The 16,700-nt window shown below is 52.6% G+C and overlaps 2 protein-coding genes and 1 pseudogene across 2 annotated transcripts; all 3 read left to right on the forward strand.

The window, feature by feature from the left end:
- The first annotated feature begins 5,497 nt into the window (after positions 1–5,497).
- LOC133208871 (feather keratin 1-like) lies at positions 5,498–6,554 on the forward strand (annotated as a pseudogene).
- A 4,329-nt stretch (positions 6,555–10,883) lies between these two features.
- LOC133208872 (feather keratin 1-like) lies at positions 10,884–11,644 on the forward strand. The gene has a single exon (XM_061347085.1). It carries the CDS (start codon positions 11,330–11,332, stop codon positions 11,642–11,644), a length of 315 nt encoding a protein of 104 aa, XP_061203069.1. The 5' UTR covers positions 10,884–11,329.
- A 3,834-nt stretch (positions 11,645–15,478) lies between these two features.
- Positions 15,479–16,021, forward strand: LOC133208873 (feather keratin 1-like). Its single transcript, XM_061347086.1, has one exon. The coding sequence runs from the start codon at positions 15,512–15,514 to the stop codon at positions 15,824–15,826; it is 315 nt and encodes a 104-aa protein (XP_061203070.1). The 5' UTR covers positions 15,479–15,511; the 3' UTR covers positions 15,827–16,021.
- Positions 16,022–16,700: the final 679 nt, after the last annotated feature.

Raw genomic sequence — 16,700 nt, forward strand, 5'->3', positions numbered from 1 at the left:
CTGACCAATTTGGTGGCCTTCTATGATGGGGCTACAGAACTGATGGACAGGGGTAGAGCGGTTGATGTCATCTACCTGGACTTGTGTAAAGCGTTCGACACTGTCCCACACGACATACTGGTCTCTAAGTGGATATCTCTCACTGGATAAAGAACTGGCTGGATGGCCACACTCAAAGAGTTGTGGTCAATGGCTCAATGTCCAGCTGGAGACCAGTAACGAGTGGTGTCCCTCAGGGATTGGTGTTGGGACCGGTCTTGTTCAACATCGTCGTCACCGACATGGACAGTGGGATTGAGTGCGCCCTCATCAAGTTTGCCAATGACACCAATGACACCAAGCTGTGTGGTTCGGTTGATACACTGGAGGGTACGAATGCCATCCAGAGGGACCTTGACACGCTTGTGAGGTGGGCTAATGCCAACCTCATGAAGTTTAAGCGTGCCAAGTGCAAGGTCCTACACCTGGGTTGGAGCAATCCCAGGCACAGCTACAGGCTGGGCAGAGAAGAGAATCAGAGCAGCCCTGCAGATAAGGACTTGGGGGTACTGATCAATGAGAAAATGAACATGAGCCATATTCAGTGTGTGCTTGCAGCCCAGAAAGCAACCGTATCCTGGGATGCATCAAAAGGAGCGTGACCAGCAGGTCGAAGGAGGTGATCCTGCCCCTCTACTTTGCTCTTGTATGACCTCACCTTGAGTATTGTGTGCAGTTCTGGTGTCCTTACATAAAAAGGACATGGATCTCTTGGAACAAGTCCAGAGGAGGCCATGAAGATGATCAAGGGCTGGAGCACCTCCTGTATGAAGATAGGCTGAGAAAGTTGGGGCTGTTCAGCCTGGAGAAGAGAAGGCTGCGTGGAGACCTCAGAGCAGCCTTCCAGTATCTGAAGGGGTCCTATCGGGATGCTGGGGATGGAATCTTCATTAGGGACTGTAGTGACAGAACAAGGGGTAACGGGTTCAAACTTCAACGGGAAGTTTAGACTGGATATAAGGAGGAAATTCTTTCCTGTTAGGGTGGTGAGGCACTGGAATAGGTTGCCCATGGAAGTTGTGAATGCTCCATGCCTGGCAGTGTTCAAGACCAGGTTGGATGAAGCCCTGTTCTGAGATGGTTTAGTATGAGGTGACCCTGCCCACGGCAGGGGGGTTGGAACTAGACCCCAGCTTTTAGTGTGGCCTGAGCTATGCTGGGAGCAGCGCCATGAGGTCAAAATGAGGCAGCATTTAGGCAGAACACATGGCAAGAAAGGGCCGTGGGGGCATTATGCACCCAATATCACCTGGAAATTGCTGTCTCCTACACATCACCTTTTGTCTGGCAGTTCACTCAGAAACCACTACACTGTGGAACAGCATCAGACCAAACCTCCAATCTGGAAGGTACAAGGCATCAGCTAACCCTAAAAGGCTTTTGAACCAGATCTAGCAGCACCTGGATTGTTGAGGCTTTCATGTTTCCAGGAGTGACACAAGTAACATCCAAACCATGACAGAGCAAGAACAAGGAGCACTCTTACCATTGTCAGGTAATTATATTTTTTGCTCATAAGCCCCAGTTTCTCGTTTCTTCATTGTTTGTCATTATCACCTCAGGACATAAAGTTGAAATAACAGAAGATATTGACCTGTAAATCTGAGAAACGTAAATGGAGCCTAACACTGGGCACAGGTCAGGCTGACCAGCCTCCAGTGTGCCAGATCCACCCTCTCAGTTTTCCTACAGATACAAAGGGATGAGCTCTATTTTAGCCATAAGGAAGCACTGCAAGAAACCCACAAACCACAGCCACGAGTGCCACAGGATGACATCAATGATGACACCCCCACCGCTCCAATGCTTCTGTTGCATGTTCTGCCAAATGCCCTGAAATACACCACCAACACCAAACATTTGGTCTGTAATACATGAAAGCTGCCGCCAGGGCCAGAAGGGCACGTCCTCAACAGGAGGACATGAACATCCAGAATTCTTGGAAGGAAAACACAACCACAGCTAATTGCTTGCAAGGATCTTCCTCTTCTTCTCCAAATTCCTTCTCCACACTTCTCATTCTGATCTAGTCCACTTCAAACACTATCTCAGAACCTAAACCCCCCTGGGAATCTCTAGAGCACTGCTCCCACTGTGGGCCACAAAGACCTCAGGATTCGGGCAACACCATCTACACACAGGGGACCTGGCTGATGGTTGCCCTACTTTTACCTCACACTGGTTCCCTTGGTTCTCCTGCCTTTTCATGACATTTTCCTCAACAAACTTCTCCTGCATCCAAGCGTAAGAGGCCTCCTCTTCTTTACTTGTCCCAGTGCTCATCCAACCTCAACCAGCACAAAGCCAGGGCTCAATAGGCCATCAGGTTGGAGGAAAAGTCCACCAGAACACTGTAATGTATTAAGTCCTCTGCAAAACCCTCCTGTTTGCTTCCAGCCCAGACACCAACTCTTCCCTTGCCAAAAACCTTGGAAATGCTAATGCACTTCTACCCACACCTCTGACCCAAGCTCCCCATGGCAACACACGCTTCACCAAGTCTCTTTCCAATCACAGCTACCGGGCCATCACAAGCAGTAACATAGCAAACAGAATCAGTTAGTGCACAAGGGACCTCTGGGGATCATCTCTTTCAGGCTGACCTCCTTAAGCAAGGTCAGCAAGAACATGCTGTCAGAGATGTCCAGTCAGCTTTTCAGTGCCTCCAAGGATGGAGACTCCCAACAGCCCCCTGCACAAACAGTGCCACTGCTGACCACAGTCACACCAAAAAAGCGTTGCCATCTCTTCCAAGAGAAAGGGCACATCTTTACAGCTTCCCCCATTCATCCTTGCCCTGGACATGGCACTGATGAGTACATTCTCTCTCCCTTGTCTTCATTCCCTCCCACTCAGGATATAGACACATTGATGACATCTGCCCTGTGCAGCCTTGCCTCCTGGCTGAAAACCCCCCTCCCACCTCTCTAAGGTTCTCCTCATAGCAAGGATGTTCCACTCCCTACAGCATCCCGGTGGTCGTACATTGGATTGCCTCCACCACATCCATGTCCTTCCTCTAGTGAGAAGACCTCTACTGGACATAGGCCTCCTCACAAAGCCTCAACAGCAATGAAGAGAGAGCAAGAACACCCCCACACACACCAACAAAAAAATCTCTTGGCCATGGGGACTCTTGGCCTCTTTTGCTGCAAGGGTGCATTGCTGCACCATCCTGAGCTTGTTCTCCACCAGCACCACAAAGATCTCAGTACTCAGCAAAGCTGCTTTCCAGCCTCTCAGTCTCCAGTATGTTCTGACAACAGGAGCCATTCCTCCCGACATGGAGAACTTGACATTTCTTCCTGTTGAACTTCAGGAGATTCCTCTCTGCCCATTCTCCAGCAGCTCCTGTTCCTTCTAAGTCATGGCACAACCATCCAGCATCTCAGTCTCTCTCCACATTTTGCATCATCTCTAAACCTGCTGAGAGAGCAATCAAACCAACTGCCCACAAACCCAGGTGACCCCACACCCCATGACCATGCAAGGGGAGAAAGCATCAAAGGCTTTGCAAGACTATTAAGGTAAACAACAGAACAGCACTCTCCTTGTCTACAAAACTCATCCTTTCAAAGCAGAACACCCTTACAAAGGTGGTCTCCTTACAAGGCCCCACATCAAGCACTGCATCAAACCAGAGACCAGGCTGCAAACAGGCCACTCATAAAAGAGGGGACCGGTACGACTGAGACGACATGAAATTTTGGACAGATTGGAAGTGCTCCCCACATCACAGGAATAACCAGATCTCAAACACAATTTCCATTAGCACAGCCTGCTGTTGAAAACTGTCCTACACTAATATGGCTATGAGGACATGGGAAACCTCTTTAGAACATAGCCACAAACCACACCACACGAGTGCCACGGGATGACCTCACTCACACCACCCCACCTCTCTAATGCTCTGGCTATGTCTGCAGAGTGCCCTGACAGGCACTTCCCATGCAAATGCTCCCAAACACACACTGTCACTTCAAGGCTGCCGCCCCCTCCAGAAGGACACATCCTCAACAGGAGAACATGAAATTGAAGATCTGCATCAAGGAAAACACAACCACAGCTAATTGCTTGCAAGGATCTGCCATGCACCAGCTGCTTGCACAAACATGCTGTCATGCACAAAGACTGTCTCAGCCCCCTCGGGCACTCCAGCATCTTAAGATCCTTTCCAACCCCAACTATTCTATGATTCCATGATTCATTTCCACCTTTTTAATAATGAAGCTATCACCTGCCATTTTACTGGCTGAGGACTTGATCATATTGGACAGGTTCTTAATGAGGCTGCTGAACATAATGGCCCCACATCCATGCCCTACACAACTTGAGACTTGCCTCCAACTGGACGTTGCGCCACTCATCGCAAGACTCTGGGCTCAGCCCTTCAACCACTTGGCCCTTCACTGCACTGGCCCCGCAACACAAAAGGTATTTTGAAAGCTTGTTGATGAGCATGCAAGGGGTGAAAGGGTCAAAGGCTTTATAAAGACAATTGGGGTAAACACCAGCCATGGCTCTCTCCTCATCCACAATAATGGCCACTTCCATGCAGAGGAGCCACAGTCTGAGCAAGCATGATTTACCATTTGCAAATATATGCTGAGGACTTCACATCAACTTCTCATCATTCCTGGCATTTGCAGTGCTTTCTGGGAAGATTTCCTCCATCACCTTCCATGGGAACAAGCGCAGACTCAACAGCCCCTATTTGCCCAGTTCTTCCTTCATATTCTTCTTCAAAGGAAGAGGCCATTCAGCTCTTCTAGTTTTCAGGAACCACTTCATTGTTGCACCGACCTTTGGGCTGCAAGGTCCCCATTCCACACTCATCAGAGTCCACAGGCCATGGTCTTAGCTTGCTCTCGGGTCCTCAGCTGAAGCCGTGGATGATCCTCAGACCACCAGCATTGTTGCCAATCTTCTTTGTTCCTCACACTCTACTCATCCTCCATACTGGGGTCCCTTCCAAGACAAACAGTCCTCCATGAATTTATCCAGCGTGGGTCCTTCAAACAGGATCCATGAGACATGGAGGAAGCTTCTCGCATGTTCTAACAGAAGCCACCACCGCAGCCGCATTTACCAAAACCTTCACACATAAACCCACTACAACAAGTACAAACTTAGGAGCACAAATAGGCACCAAGACCCACAGAGCTCATCCTACAGGAAAGGACAGGCTTAAAGACAGGCTCAGCAACCTGGTAGCAAGGTGGGGAGGGACCGATTACAATGGAAAAGGCAAGCACTCATAGCCAGCACAGCTCCAAAGCACAGAGCAGCCTGAGGGCCACAAGGACATGGGGCACAATCTTGACAATGGACCCGCAAACCACAGCATGCGAGTGCCATGCCATCACATCACAGACAAAACCCCACCTCTCCAATGTTTCCATTGCATGATCTGCTAAGCGTCCTGAAACGCGCCATCAAAACCAAGCATTTGGCCTTTAATATTTGCACTTAAAAGCTGCCGCCAGGGCCAGATGGACACGTTCCCAACAGGAGGACATGCCAATGGAGCGCTGTGGGAAGGAGAACACGCCCCAGCTCGTGACTTGCCAGGCTGTGGCACGCACCAGCTGCTTGCTGACAAATGCTGCCATGCGCAAAGGCTGTCCCGCCCCTCGGGGACCAGCATAAAAGCCGGCCCAGCGCCTCTGTCCCTCACTCGCCTCTGCTGACGCCTTCTCCTGCGCGCTCAACAAGGTGAGCCTCAAGCCCCTTGCCCTCTGCTCCTGCCCCCCTGCCCCGGCTCTTCCAGCACGCTCTGCCCCAGCCTCAGCACCCCTCACGCCTCCCCAGCACCACAGCCCCACAGCCCCACACCAGCCTCCCCACTGCCTCGCCCTCCTGCACCACCGCCCCTCGCACCCCCACGCCCTCCGCTCTCCCCACACCCTCTCTTCCATTCTCTCCTCTCCTCTCCTCTCCCCTGCCAGGGCCCCTCCACCCCACACACATGGCCTGCTACGACCTCTGCCGCCCCTGCGGACCCACCCCGCTGGCCAACAGCTGCAACGAGCCCTGTGTCAGGCAGTGCGAGGACTCCCGCGTCGTCATCCAGCCTTCCACCGTGCTGGTCACCCTGCCAGGACCCATCCTCAGCTCCTTCCCCCAGAGCACCGCCGTCGGATCCTCCTCATCCGCTGCCGTGGGCAACGTCCTCAGCGCCCAGGGAGTGCCCGTCTCCTCTGGGGGCTTCGGCTACGGCCTTGGCTACGGCTTCGGAGGCCTGGGCTGCTACGGCAGAGGAAGGGGATGCGACATCTGCTAAGGGCCATTGACAGCATGCCTGAAACCAACCACCTACACCCTCGTAGCCATGGCAAGGTCTGAGGATGCAGTTCTGGGCAGTTCCTGACACGTGGACCTGCCCTCCACAGCTCCCTCTCTCGAGGCACCAAGAGAAGAAACAGGGCAAGGGGCGTGCCCAGGATGCCTGAAGATATTGCCCCTGCACCTCCTCCTGCTGTACTGCTTCCTTCTTCCCATCATCTCTTTGCCTGTGTCCAGGACTCTCTCCTGTAAACCCCTTCTTACAAGTCAAAGACCATTCGGGTACATCTGGTATGCTGCTTGCACTGCAGGGCAGGAAGAACTGCAAGCAGAAGACTTCTGCTCATGGTCGCACTCCTTGCACCTCAGACTGTCTCACTTCCACTTGGTGCTTTTGGTGCTTTTACATTTTCATTCTTTTGTCTCAATAAATTCTCCAGCATCCCAGCCTGAGTCTCCTCAGAATCATTTTCAACAGCACAAACCTCTCCAGAGAAGGTGCTTTCATCCCTTTTCAAGAACAGGGCAACTGGAGCTGCATTCGTGGCTCCATGGCCAGTTGGTGTTTCAGTAGCTCCCAGCACAGAGACTCCACCACCTCTTCTACTCTTTGCCCTTCCAAACAGGCAAAAAGGCTTGCCTGTTTTGCCCATGCAATCCCATCTCTTTCCCCTTGTACCCAGGGCCTCTTCTTTTGCATGTGCACGCCAGTGCCAAGTGCTGGATTCCCACCACTTCTTTCCCTGCCATCAGGGAGAAGGACTTGGGGGTGCTGGTCGATGAGAAAATGAACATGAGCTGGCAGTGTGTGCTTGCAGCCCAGAAAGCCAACCGTATCCTGGGCTGCATCAAAAGGAGCGTGACCAGCAGGTCGAAGGAGGTGATCCTGCCCCATTCTTCTGCTCTTGTGAGACCTCACTTGGAGTATTGTGTGCAGTTCTGGTGTCCTCAACATAAAAAGGACATGGATCTGTTGGAACAAGTCCAGAGGAGGCCACGAGAATGATCAGGGGACTGGAGCACCTCCCATATGAAGACAGGCTGAGAAAGTTGGGGCTGTTCAGCCTGGAGAAGAGAAGCTGCGTGGAGACCTCAGAGCAGCCTTCCAGTATCTGAAGGGGGCATATACGGATGCTGGGGAGGGACTCTTCATTAGGGACTGTAGTGATAGGACAAGGGGTAATGGGTTAAATCTTAAACAGGGTAAGTTTAGATTGTATATAAGGAAGATGTTCTTTACTGTAAGGTTGGTGAGCCACTGGAATGGACTGCCCAAGGAAGTTGTGAATGCTCCATCACTGGCAGTGCTCAAGGCCAGGGTGGACAGAGCCTTGGATGAAATGGTTTAGTGTGAAGTGTCCCTGTACATGACAGGGGGGTTGCAACTAGATGATCTTAAGGTCCTTTCCAACGCGAAGTCTTCTATGATCTTTTCTATTCTATAAGCCTGCGACCCAGATCTGCTACAAAGACGGGGCTCCATGCTGGGTTAACCTTGTCTGGGTGACAACTCCTCTCTGAGCTGCTCAGTCACTTCCTCTACTATGTAGAAGAATATGACAGAAGGCTCCCGAGTTGAGATAACAGCATGGAGATCACTCACTGGTCTCCAGTGGCAACAAAACAGACTTTGCTTGGGGAAATTCATTTATCAAAATCAAAAGACAGAGTAGAATTAGGAGAAATAAAAGCAAATTTTAAAACACCTTCCCCCAAATCCCCCCCTCCTGCAGGTCCACCTCCCCTCCTGAAATACATACTCCCTCTCCCAAAATGACAAAAGGGGATGGAGAAAGAGTGTTATGATCATTTCAACACATGTTGCCTCTGCCACTCCTTCCTTGGAATAAACTTAACTAAATAATAACTTAAATAAACCGAAGTTAACTCCATAAACCCAGACCATCAGGTGACAACCTCACAAGAACTATTGGGCAACAGGACACCCACAGAGCTCACCCAACGGGAAAGGCCTGAAGACAGGCTTAGCAACCTGGCAACCAGGTGGGGAGGGACTGAATGCAATGGAAGGGGCAGCCCCTCACAGCCAGCACAGCTCCAAAGCCCAGACCAGCCTGACACAGCTGTCAGGACATGGGGCACCCACTTCACAAAGCACTCGCAAACCACACCACATGAGTGCCACGGGATGATCTCACTCACACCACCCCACCTCTCAAACACTTTGGTTGCAAGTTCTGCCAAGTGTCCTGAAAAGCACCACAAACACCAAGTATTTGGCCTTAAATTATTATACTTAAAAGCTGCCACCAGGACCAGATGGACAAACCTCAACAGGAGGACATGCAAAGTGAGTGCTGTGGGAAGGAAAACACAACCACAACTCATGACTTGCCAGGCTGTGGCATGCACCAGCTGCTTGCTGACAAATGCTGCCATGCCCAAAGGCTGTCCCACCCTTCAGGGACCAGCATAAAAGCCAGCCCAGCACCTCAGCATGCTTGAAAACCAGGAGAGAATGGGCCCACCTCCTGCTGCATGGACACATGGCTCATGGAACTCCTCTTCTTCTCCAGCTTCCTTCTCCACACTTCTCATTCTGATCTAGTCCACTTCAAACACTATCTCACAACCTAAACCCCCCTGGGAATCTCTAGAGCACTGCTCCCACTGTGGGCCACAAAGATCTCAGGATTCAGGCAACACCTGCTACACACAGGGGACCTGGCTGATGGTTGCCCTACTTTTACCTCACACTGGTTCCCTTGGTTCTCCTGCCTTTTCATGACATTTTCCTCAAGAAACTTCTCCTGCATCCAAGCGTAAGAGGCCTCCTCTTCTTTACTTGTCCCAGTGCTCATCCAACCTCAACCAGCACAAAGCCAGGGCTCAATAGGCCATCAAGTTGGAGGAAAAGTCCACCAGAACACTGTAATGTATTAAGTCCTCTGCAAAACCCGCCTGTTTGCTTCCAGCCCAGACACCAACTCTTCCCTTGCCAAAAACCTTGGAAATGCTAATGCACTTCTACCCACACCTCTGACCCAAGCTCCCCATGGCAACACACGCTTCACCAAGTCTCTTTCCAATCACAGCTACCGGGCCATCACAAGCAGTAACATAGCAAACAGAATCAGTCAGTGCACAAGGGACCTCTGGGGATCATCTCTTTCAGGCTGACCTCCTTAAGCAAGGTCAGCAAGAACATGCTGTCAGAGATGTCCACTCAGCTTTTCAGTGCCTCCAAGGATGGAGACTCCCAACAGCCCCCTGTACAACCAGTGCCACGGCTGACCACAGTCACACCAAAAAAGTGTTGCCATCTCTTCCAAGAGAAAGGGCACATCTTTACAGCTTCCCCCGTTCATCCTTGCCCTGGACATGGCACTGATGAGAACATTCTCTCTCCCTTGTCTTCATTCCCTCCCACTCGGGATATAGACACATTGATGACATCTGCCCTGTGCATCCTTGCCTCCTGGCTGAAAACCCCCCTTCCACCTTTCTAGGCTTCTCCTCATAGCAAGGATGTTCCAGTCCCTGCAGCATCCTGGTGGTCATACATTGGATTGCCTCCACCACATCCATGTCCTTCCTCTAGTGAGAAGACCTCTACTGGACATAGGCCTCCTCACAAAGCCTCACCAGCAATGAAGAGAGAGTAAGAACACCCCCCCCCACACACACCAACAACAAAATCTCTTGGCCATGGGGACTCTTGGCCTCTTTTGCTGCAAGGGTGCATTGCTGCACCATCCTGAGCTTGCTCTCCACCAGCACCACAAAGCTGTACTCAGCAAAGCTGCTTTCCAGCCTCTCAGTCTCCGGTACGTTCTGACAACAGGAGCCATTCCTCCCGACATGGAAAACTTGACATTTCTTCCTGTTGAACTTCAGGAGATTCCTCTCTGCCCATTCTCCAGCACCTCCTGTTCCTTCTAAGTCATGGCACAACCATCCAGCATCTGAGTCTCTCTCCACATTTTGCATCATCTCTAAACCTGCTGAGAGAGCAATCAAACCAACTGCCCACAAACCCAGGTGACCCCACACCCCATGACCATGCAATGGGAGAAAGCATCAAAGGCTTTGCAAGACTATTATCAGAATAGCTCTCTCCTTGTCTACAAAACTCATCATTTCAAAGCAGACACCCTTACAAAGGTGGTCTCCTTACAAGGCCCCAAATCAAGCACTGCATCAAACCAAGACCAGGCTGCAAACGTGCCACTCATGAAAGAGGGGAGCGGTACGACTGAGACAACACGAAATTTTGGACAGATTGGAAGTGCTCCCCACATCACAGGAATAACCAGATCTCAAGAACAATTTCCATTAGCACAGCCTGCTGTTGCAAACTGTCCTCCACTTACATGGCTACGAGGACATGGGAAACCTCTTCACAAGGCACCCACAAACCACAGCACACGAGTGCCACGGGATGAGCTCACTCACACCACCCCACCTCTCTAACGCTCTGGCTATGTCTGCAGAGTGCCCTGACAGACACTTCCCATGCCAATGCTCCCAAACACACACTGTCACTTGAAAGCTGCCGCCAGGGCCAGATGGACACGTTCCCAACAGGAGGACATGCCAATGGAGCGCTGTGGGAAGGAGAACACGCCCCAGCTCGTGACTTGCCAGGCTGTGGCACGCACCAGCTGCTTGCTGACAAATGCTGCCATGCGCAAAGGCTGTCCCGCCCCTCGGGGACCAGCATAAAAGCCGGCCCAGCGCCTCTGTCCCTCACTCGCCTCTGCTGACGCCTTCTCCTGCGCGCTCAACAAGGTGAGCCTCAAGCCCCTTGCCCTCTGCTCCTGCCCCCCTGCCCCGGCTCTTCCAGCACGCTCTGCCCCAGCCTCAGCACCCCTCACGCCTCCCCAGCACCACAGCCCCACAGCCCCACACCAGCCTCCCCACTGCCTCGCCCTCCTGCACCACCGCCCCTCGCACCCCCACGCCCTCCGCTCTCCCCACACCCTCTCTTCCATTCTCTCCTCTCCTCTCCTCTCCCCTGCCAGGGCCCCTCCACCCCACACACATGGCCTGCTACGACCTCTGCCGCCCCTGCGGACCCACCCCGCTGGCCAACAGCTGCAACGAGCCCTGTGTCAGGCAGTGCGAGGACTCCCGCGTCGTCATCCAGCCTTCCACCGTGCTGGTCACCCTGCCAGGACCCATCCTCAGCTCCTTCCCCCAGAGCACCGCCGTCGGATCCTCCTCATCCGCTGCCGTGGGCAACGTCCTCAGCGCCCAGGGAGTGCCCGTCTCCTCTGGGGGCTTCGGCTACGGCCTTGGCTACGGCTTCGGAGGCCTGGGCTGCTACGGCAGAGGAAGGGGATGCAACATCTGCTAAGGGCCATTGACAGCATGCCTGAAATCAGCCGCCCGCACTATTGAATCCATGGCAATGATTGAGGATGCATGTCCGGGCTATTCCTGATCCATAGATCTGCTCTCCACAGCTCCTCCTCTCAAGTCACTAGAAAGGAAGCAGGCTAAGGGCAAGCTGAAGCTGTTTGTTACCCTTGCCCATGGATCTCATTTTCTTCTCCCACTTCCTTCTCCACTTCACTGCATCTGCTACATCAGGTACTCTCTGTCACAATCAGCATCTCACGAGCTAAGAAAGATTCAAGGGACCTTCTCCCAAGTCAGGACAGGAAGACCTCAGTGCTCTGACATGTCCTTCAAATAGAAAACCTCAGTGCATAGTTATCTTACCTATGCCTTAGACCAGCTCTGTATCACCTTATGCTTTTACATTTTCATTCCTTTGCCTCAATAAAGTTCTTCTGCATCCAAGTCTGTGACGCGTCCTTTCCCTTTCTTCTACCAAGGGTATTCCAACTCCACACAGCACAAAGGCAGGCCATTGGGGGGTGGAAAAGAACCTCGAGGTCTCGGGCAGCAGATATGCCAGCACAACCAGCAACAACACAGCCCGACGTGTGGAGGTGTGCCAAAATGTGACACTGGCTTAAACAGTTGATTTGGTAACGCTCCCCCTTGCATGCCTCTGATGAAGTGCCCCTGTGCCACCACACACTGGACTAACTCTCCTCCCCAGCAAGGCTCTCCAGCCCTCCCAGCAAACAGAATCACACAACCATTTGGTTTGGCAGAAACCTTCGGATAGCAGCTGCTTCACCCCCTCTGACACAGCAGGGCCACTTATAGCAGCTTGTCCTAACCATGCCCAGTTGGGTTTTCAGTAGATCCCACCCAGGAGACTCCACAACCTCTTCTACTTATTGACCGTCCTCACACGGAAAAAGGCCAATGCCAATTCAGCTTCCTTCTTTGCCCATGTGTCGTGGTTTAAACAAAGTCAGCCATAAATCACACACTCTCTTTCTCACTCCCCCCCCTTTTGCCCTCCCTCTGCTCCCAGAGGGATGGGAAGGAGAATCAAAAGAATGCAACTCCCATAGGTTGAGATAAGAACAGTTTAGTAACTGAGGTATAACACGAATCACTGCTGCTACCACCAATAATAGTAATGATAAAGGAAATAACAAGGGAAGAGAATACAACACCTCACCACCCACCAACCGATAACTCGCCCCCCCCCAGCCCCACCAAGCACCGACCGATACCTCACCCAACCCTGCAGTCCTCTAGCCCTTCCTCGTAACTCTCACTCATATTCCGGGCACGACGTGCTGTGGTATGGAATACCTCTTTGGTCAGTTTGGGTCAGGTGTCCTGTCTCTGCTTCCTCCTGGCTGCCCCTCCTCCCTGGCAGAGCATGAGGCTCAGAAAGTCCTTGGCCGCACCAAATATTTGAGCAGTAACTAAAATCATCGGTGCTATCAGCACCGTTCCCAGGCCGAAATTAAAATACACAGCACTGCACCAGCTACCAAGAAGGAGAAAAAATGACTGCTACTGGTGAACCCATCACACCATGGAATTCCATCTGTTTTCCCATGTGGCCGTTCCCTGATCACGAGACTCTGGGCCCACCCCTTCAGTCATTTTGCAATCCACCTCACTGGGCCCTTACACAACCCCAACTTTCTCCACTTCTCCAGGAACATGTAATGGGAGACAGTGTCAGAAGCTTCCTTCAAGTACCGCTCAACAACAGACACTGCTTGGCCTTTCTCCAGCACCCGGTGGCTTCAACAAAGAAGACACAGAGGTTGGTCAAGCACAATTTACCCTTCCAAAAAACACATCTAAAACCACAGCCCACCACCTTGACCTTGCGGGGCATGCCACTGCTTTCCAGGAAGGCTTCTTCTCCCACCTCCATGTATCTCTTACACTGGGGAGGTCAAAACTGGACACAGGACTTCAGGTGATGCTTAGCCAGGGAGCAGAAGAGTGTCCATTCCCTCCCTTGCTGTGAGGACCATGGGTATCCCATGCAGGGTGCCAGGGTCACCACCCTCTTTGCTGTGCATTCCTTCTCTGATCCAGGTGTGGGCTTGGTGCTGCACTGACCATCTGGCTGCTGGGTCCCCATTCCAAACACACCAGAGTTCCCAGCCCGTGGTATCACCTTGCTATAGGGTTCACAAATGATGACTTGAAGGTTCTGCAGCCACCAGCCCCTCTTCACTGCACAGCCCAACAGTGACCCATGCAGGGGATCTCCTGACCGACACCCTCCCTGCTGCAGAATCTCGGGACCAACTCTGCAGGGGGCCCCAACTCACCATCCCGCTGCTCTGAGGTCACACAGACAGCCCCCAATGTGAGGCCACAATGATCCTCACCTTGATCCGGACAGGCCCTGCAGGGGACACTGGGACAAGTGCTGGACCAAGCCTGTGACCCAGCCCTGCTGTGAAGATGGAGCTGTATGTTGTGTTGACCTTGGCAGGGCACCAAGTGCTCTCTGAGCTGCTCTATCACTCCTTTTCCTTAAGAGGATGAGATGAGGAGAATACGACAAAAGGCTCCTGAGTCGAAATGAGGACATGGAGATCACACACAAGTTTTCGATGCCAACAAAACACACCTGACTCAGGGAACTTGATTTAAATTATCAAAATCAAAAGTCAGAGTAGAATTCTGAGAAATAAAAACAAATCTGAAAACACCTTTCCCCTCTCCCTTCCTTACAGTCAAATTCCCTCCTGAAGTACGTATTCCCTTGCTCAAAACAGGACAAAGGGATGAGGAACTGGGGACTGTGATCAGTTGAACACACATTGTCGCTTCTCCTCTTTCCTTCTCACACTCTTTCCCTGCTCCATCCTGGGGTCCCTTCACTGGAAGTGGTTTTCCATGAATTTATGCAACACAGATAATCCCAACAGGGTCTAACAGATATGGGGGAAGTTTCAGGCCTCATCTCATAAAGCCACATTGTTAAACCTATGCCTACAAAAAACTTTCCAGAGAAACACACTACTCCAAGGGACAACCTTAGAGCACAAAGGGCACTGAGACACCCACAGAGCTCACACAAAAGGAAAGGACAGGACTACAGGCAGGAGAATAGACCCGGCAGCAAGGTGGAGAGGGACTGAATGTGATGGAAGAGGGAGCCGCTCACAGCCAGCACAGCTCCAAAGGCCACAACACCCTGACAGAGCTGCTATGACATTGGGGCCCATCATCACAACACAACCCCAAACTACACCACGAGTGCCTCGAGATGACATAACTTACAACACCTATACCTCTCCAAAGCTTGGTTTCCATGTTTTGCACTCACATGCCATCAACACCAAGTTTTGACCTGTCATACTCCCACTAGAGAGCTGCCGCCAGGTCCAAAAGGACACATCCTCAAAGGGAGGACATGAAACTGAAGACCTGCAGGACGGAAAACACAACCACAGCTAATTGCTTGCAAGGATCTGCCATGCCCCAGCTGCTTGCACAAACATGCTGTCATGCACAGAGACTGTCTCAGAGCCCTCGGGCACTCCAGCACCAGCATAAAAGCCGGCCCAGCGCCTCTGTCCCTCACTCGCCTCTGCTGACGCCTTCTCCTGCGCGCTCAACAAGGTGAGCCTCAAGCCCCTTGCCCTCTGCTCCTGCCCCCCTGCCCCGGCTCTTCCAGCACGCTCTGCCCCAGCCTCAGCACCCCTCACGCCTCCCCAGCACCACAGCCCCACAGCCCCACACCAGCCTCCCCACTGCCTCGCCCTCCTGCACCACCGCCCCTCGCACCCCCACGCCCTCCGCTCTCCCCACACCCTCTCTTCCATTCTCTCCTCTCCTCTCCTCTCCCCTGACAGGGCCCCTCCACCCCACACACATGGCCTGCTACGACCTCTGCCGCCCCTGCGGACCCACCCCGCTGGCCAACAGCTGCAACGAGCCCTGTGTCAGGCAGTGCGAGGACTCCCGCGTCGTCATCCAGCCTTCCACCGTGCTGGTCACCCTGCCAGGACCCATCCTCAGCTCCTTCCCCCAGAGCACCGCCGTCGGATCCTCCTCATCCGCTGCCGTGGGCAACGTCCTCAGCGCCCAGGGAGTGCCCGTCTCCTCTGGGGGCTTCGGCTACGGCCTTGGCTACGGCTTCGGAGGCCTGGGCTGCTACGGCAGAGGAAGGGGATGCAACATCTGCTAAGGGCCATTGACAGCACGCCTGAAACCAACCACCTACACCCTCGTAGCCATGGCAAGGTCTGAGGATGCAGTTCTGGGCAGTTCCTGACACGTGGACCTGCCCTCCACAGCTCCCTCTCTCGAGGCACCAAGAGAAGAAACAGGGCAAGGGGCGTGCCCAGGATGCCTGAAGATATTGCCCCTGCACCTCCTCCTGCTGTACTGCTTCCTTCTTCCCATCATCTCTTTGCCTGTGTCCAGGACTCTCTCCTGTAAACCCCTTCTTACAAGTCAAAGACCATTCGGGTACATCTGGTATGCTGCTTGCACTGCAGGGCAGGAAGAACTGCAAGCAGAAGACTTCTGCTCATGGTCGCACTCCTTGCACCTCAGACTGTCTCACTTCCACTTGGTGCTTTTGGTGCTTTTACATTTTCATTCTTTTGTCTCAATAAATTCTCCAGCATCCCAGCCTGAGTCTCCTCAGAATCATTTTCAACAGCACAAACCTCTCCAGAGAAGGTGCTTTCATCCCTTTTCAAGGACAGGGCAACTGGAGCTGCATTCGTGGCTCCATGGCCAGGTGGTGTTTCAGTAGCTCCCAGCACAGAGACTCCACCACCTCTTCTACTCTTTCTCTTTCTAAACAGGCAAAAAGGCTTGCCTGTTTTGCCCATGCAATCCCATCTCTTTCCCCTTGTACCCAGGGCCTCTTCTGCATGTGCACGCTAGTGACAAGTGCTGGATTCCGACCACTTCTTTCCCTGCCATCAGGGGTTTATTCACATTGATGATGGGCCCCCTCCAGCCCCCTCCACATCCTTCTATCCTGGGTGGCCCACTTCTCACCCTCTTCTCTAGAAAACATTGATCCAGTCCCTCCAGTCTCATGGTTA

This window comes from Neopsephotus bourkii, unplaced genomic scaffold (assembly GCF_033783945.1).
Source record: "Neopsephotus bourkii isolate Nb327-2 ecotype Australia unplaced genomic scaffold, CSIRO-AGI_Nbou_v1 NB_292, whole genome shotgun sequence".
Lineage (NCBI taxonomy): Eukaryota > Metazoa > Chordata > Aves > Psittaciformes > Psittacidae > Neopsephotus > Neopsephotus bourkii.

Bases quoted from the DNA above. Each gene is read 5' to 3' on its own strand.
- LOC133208872 (XM_061347085.1), top strand. From the start codon at position 11,330: ATGGCCTGCTACGACCTCTGCCGCCCCTGCGGACCCACCCCGCTGGCC.
- LOC133208873 (XM_061347086.1), top strand. From the start codon at position 15,512: ATGGCCTGCTACGACCTCTGCCGCCCCTGCGGACCCACCCCGCTGGCC.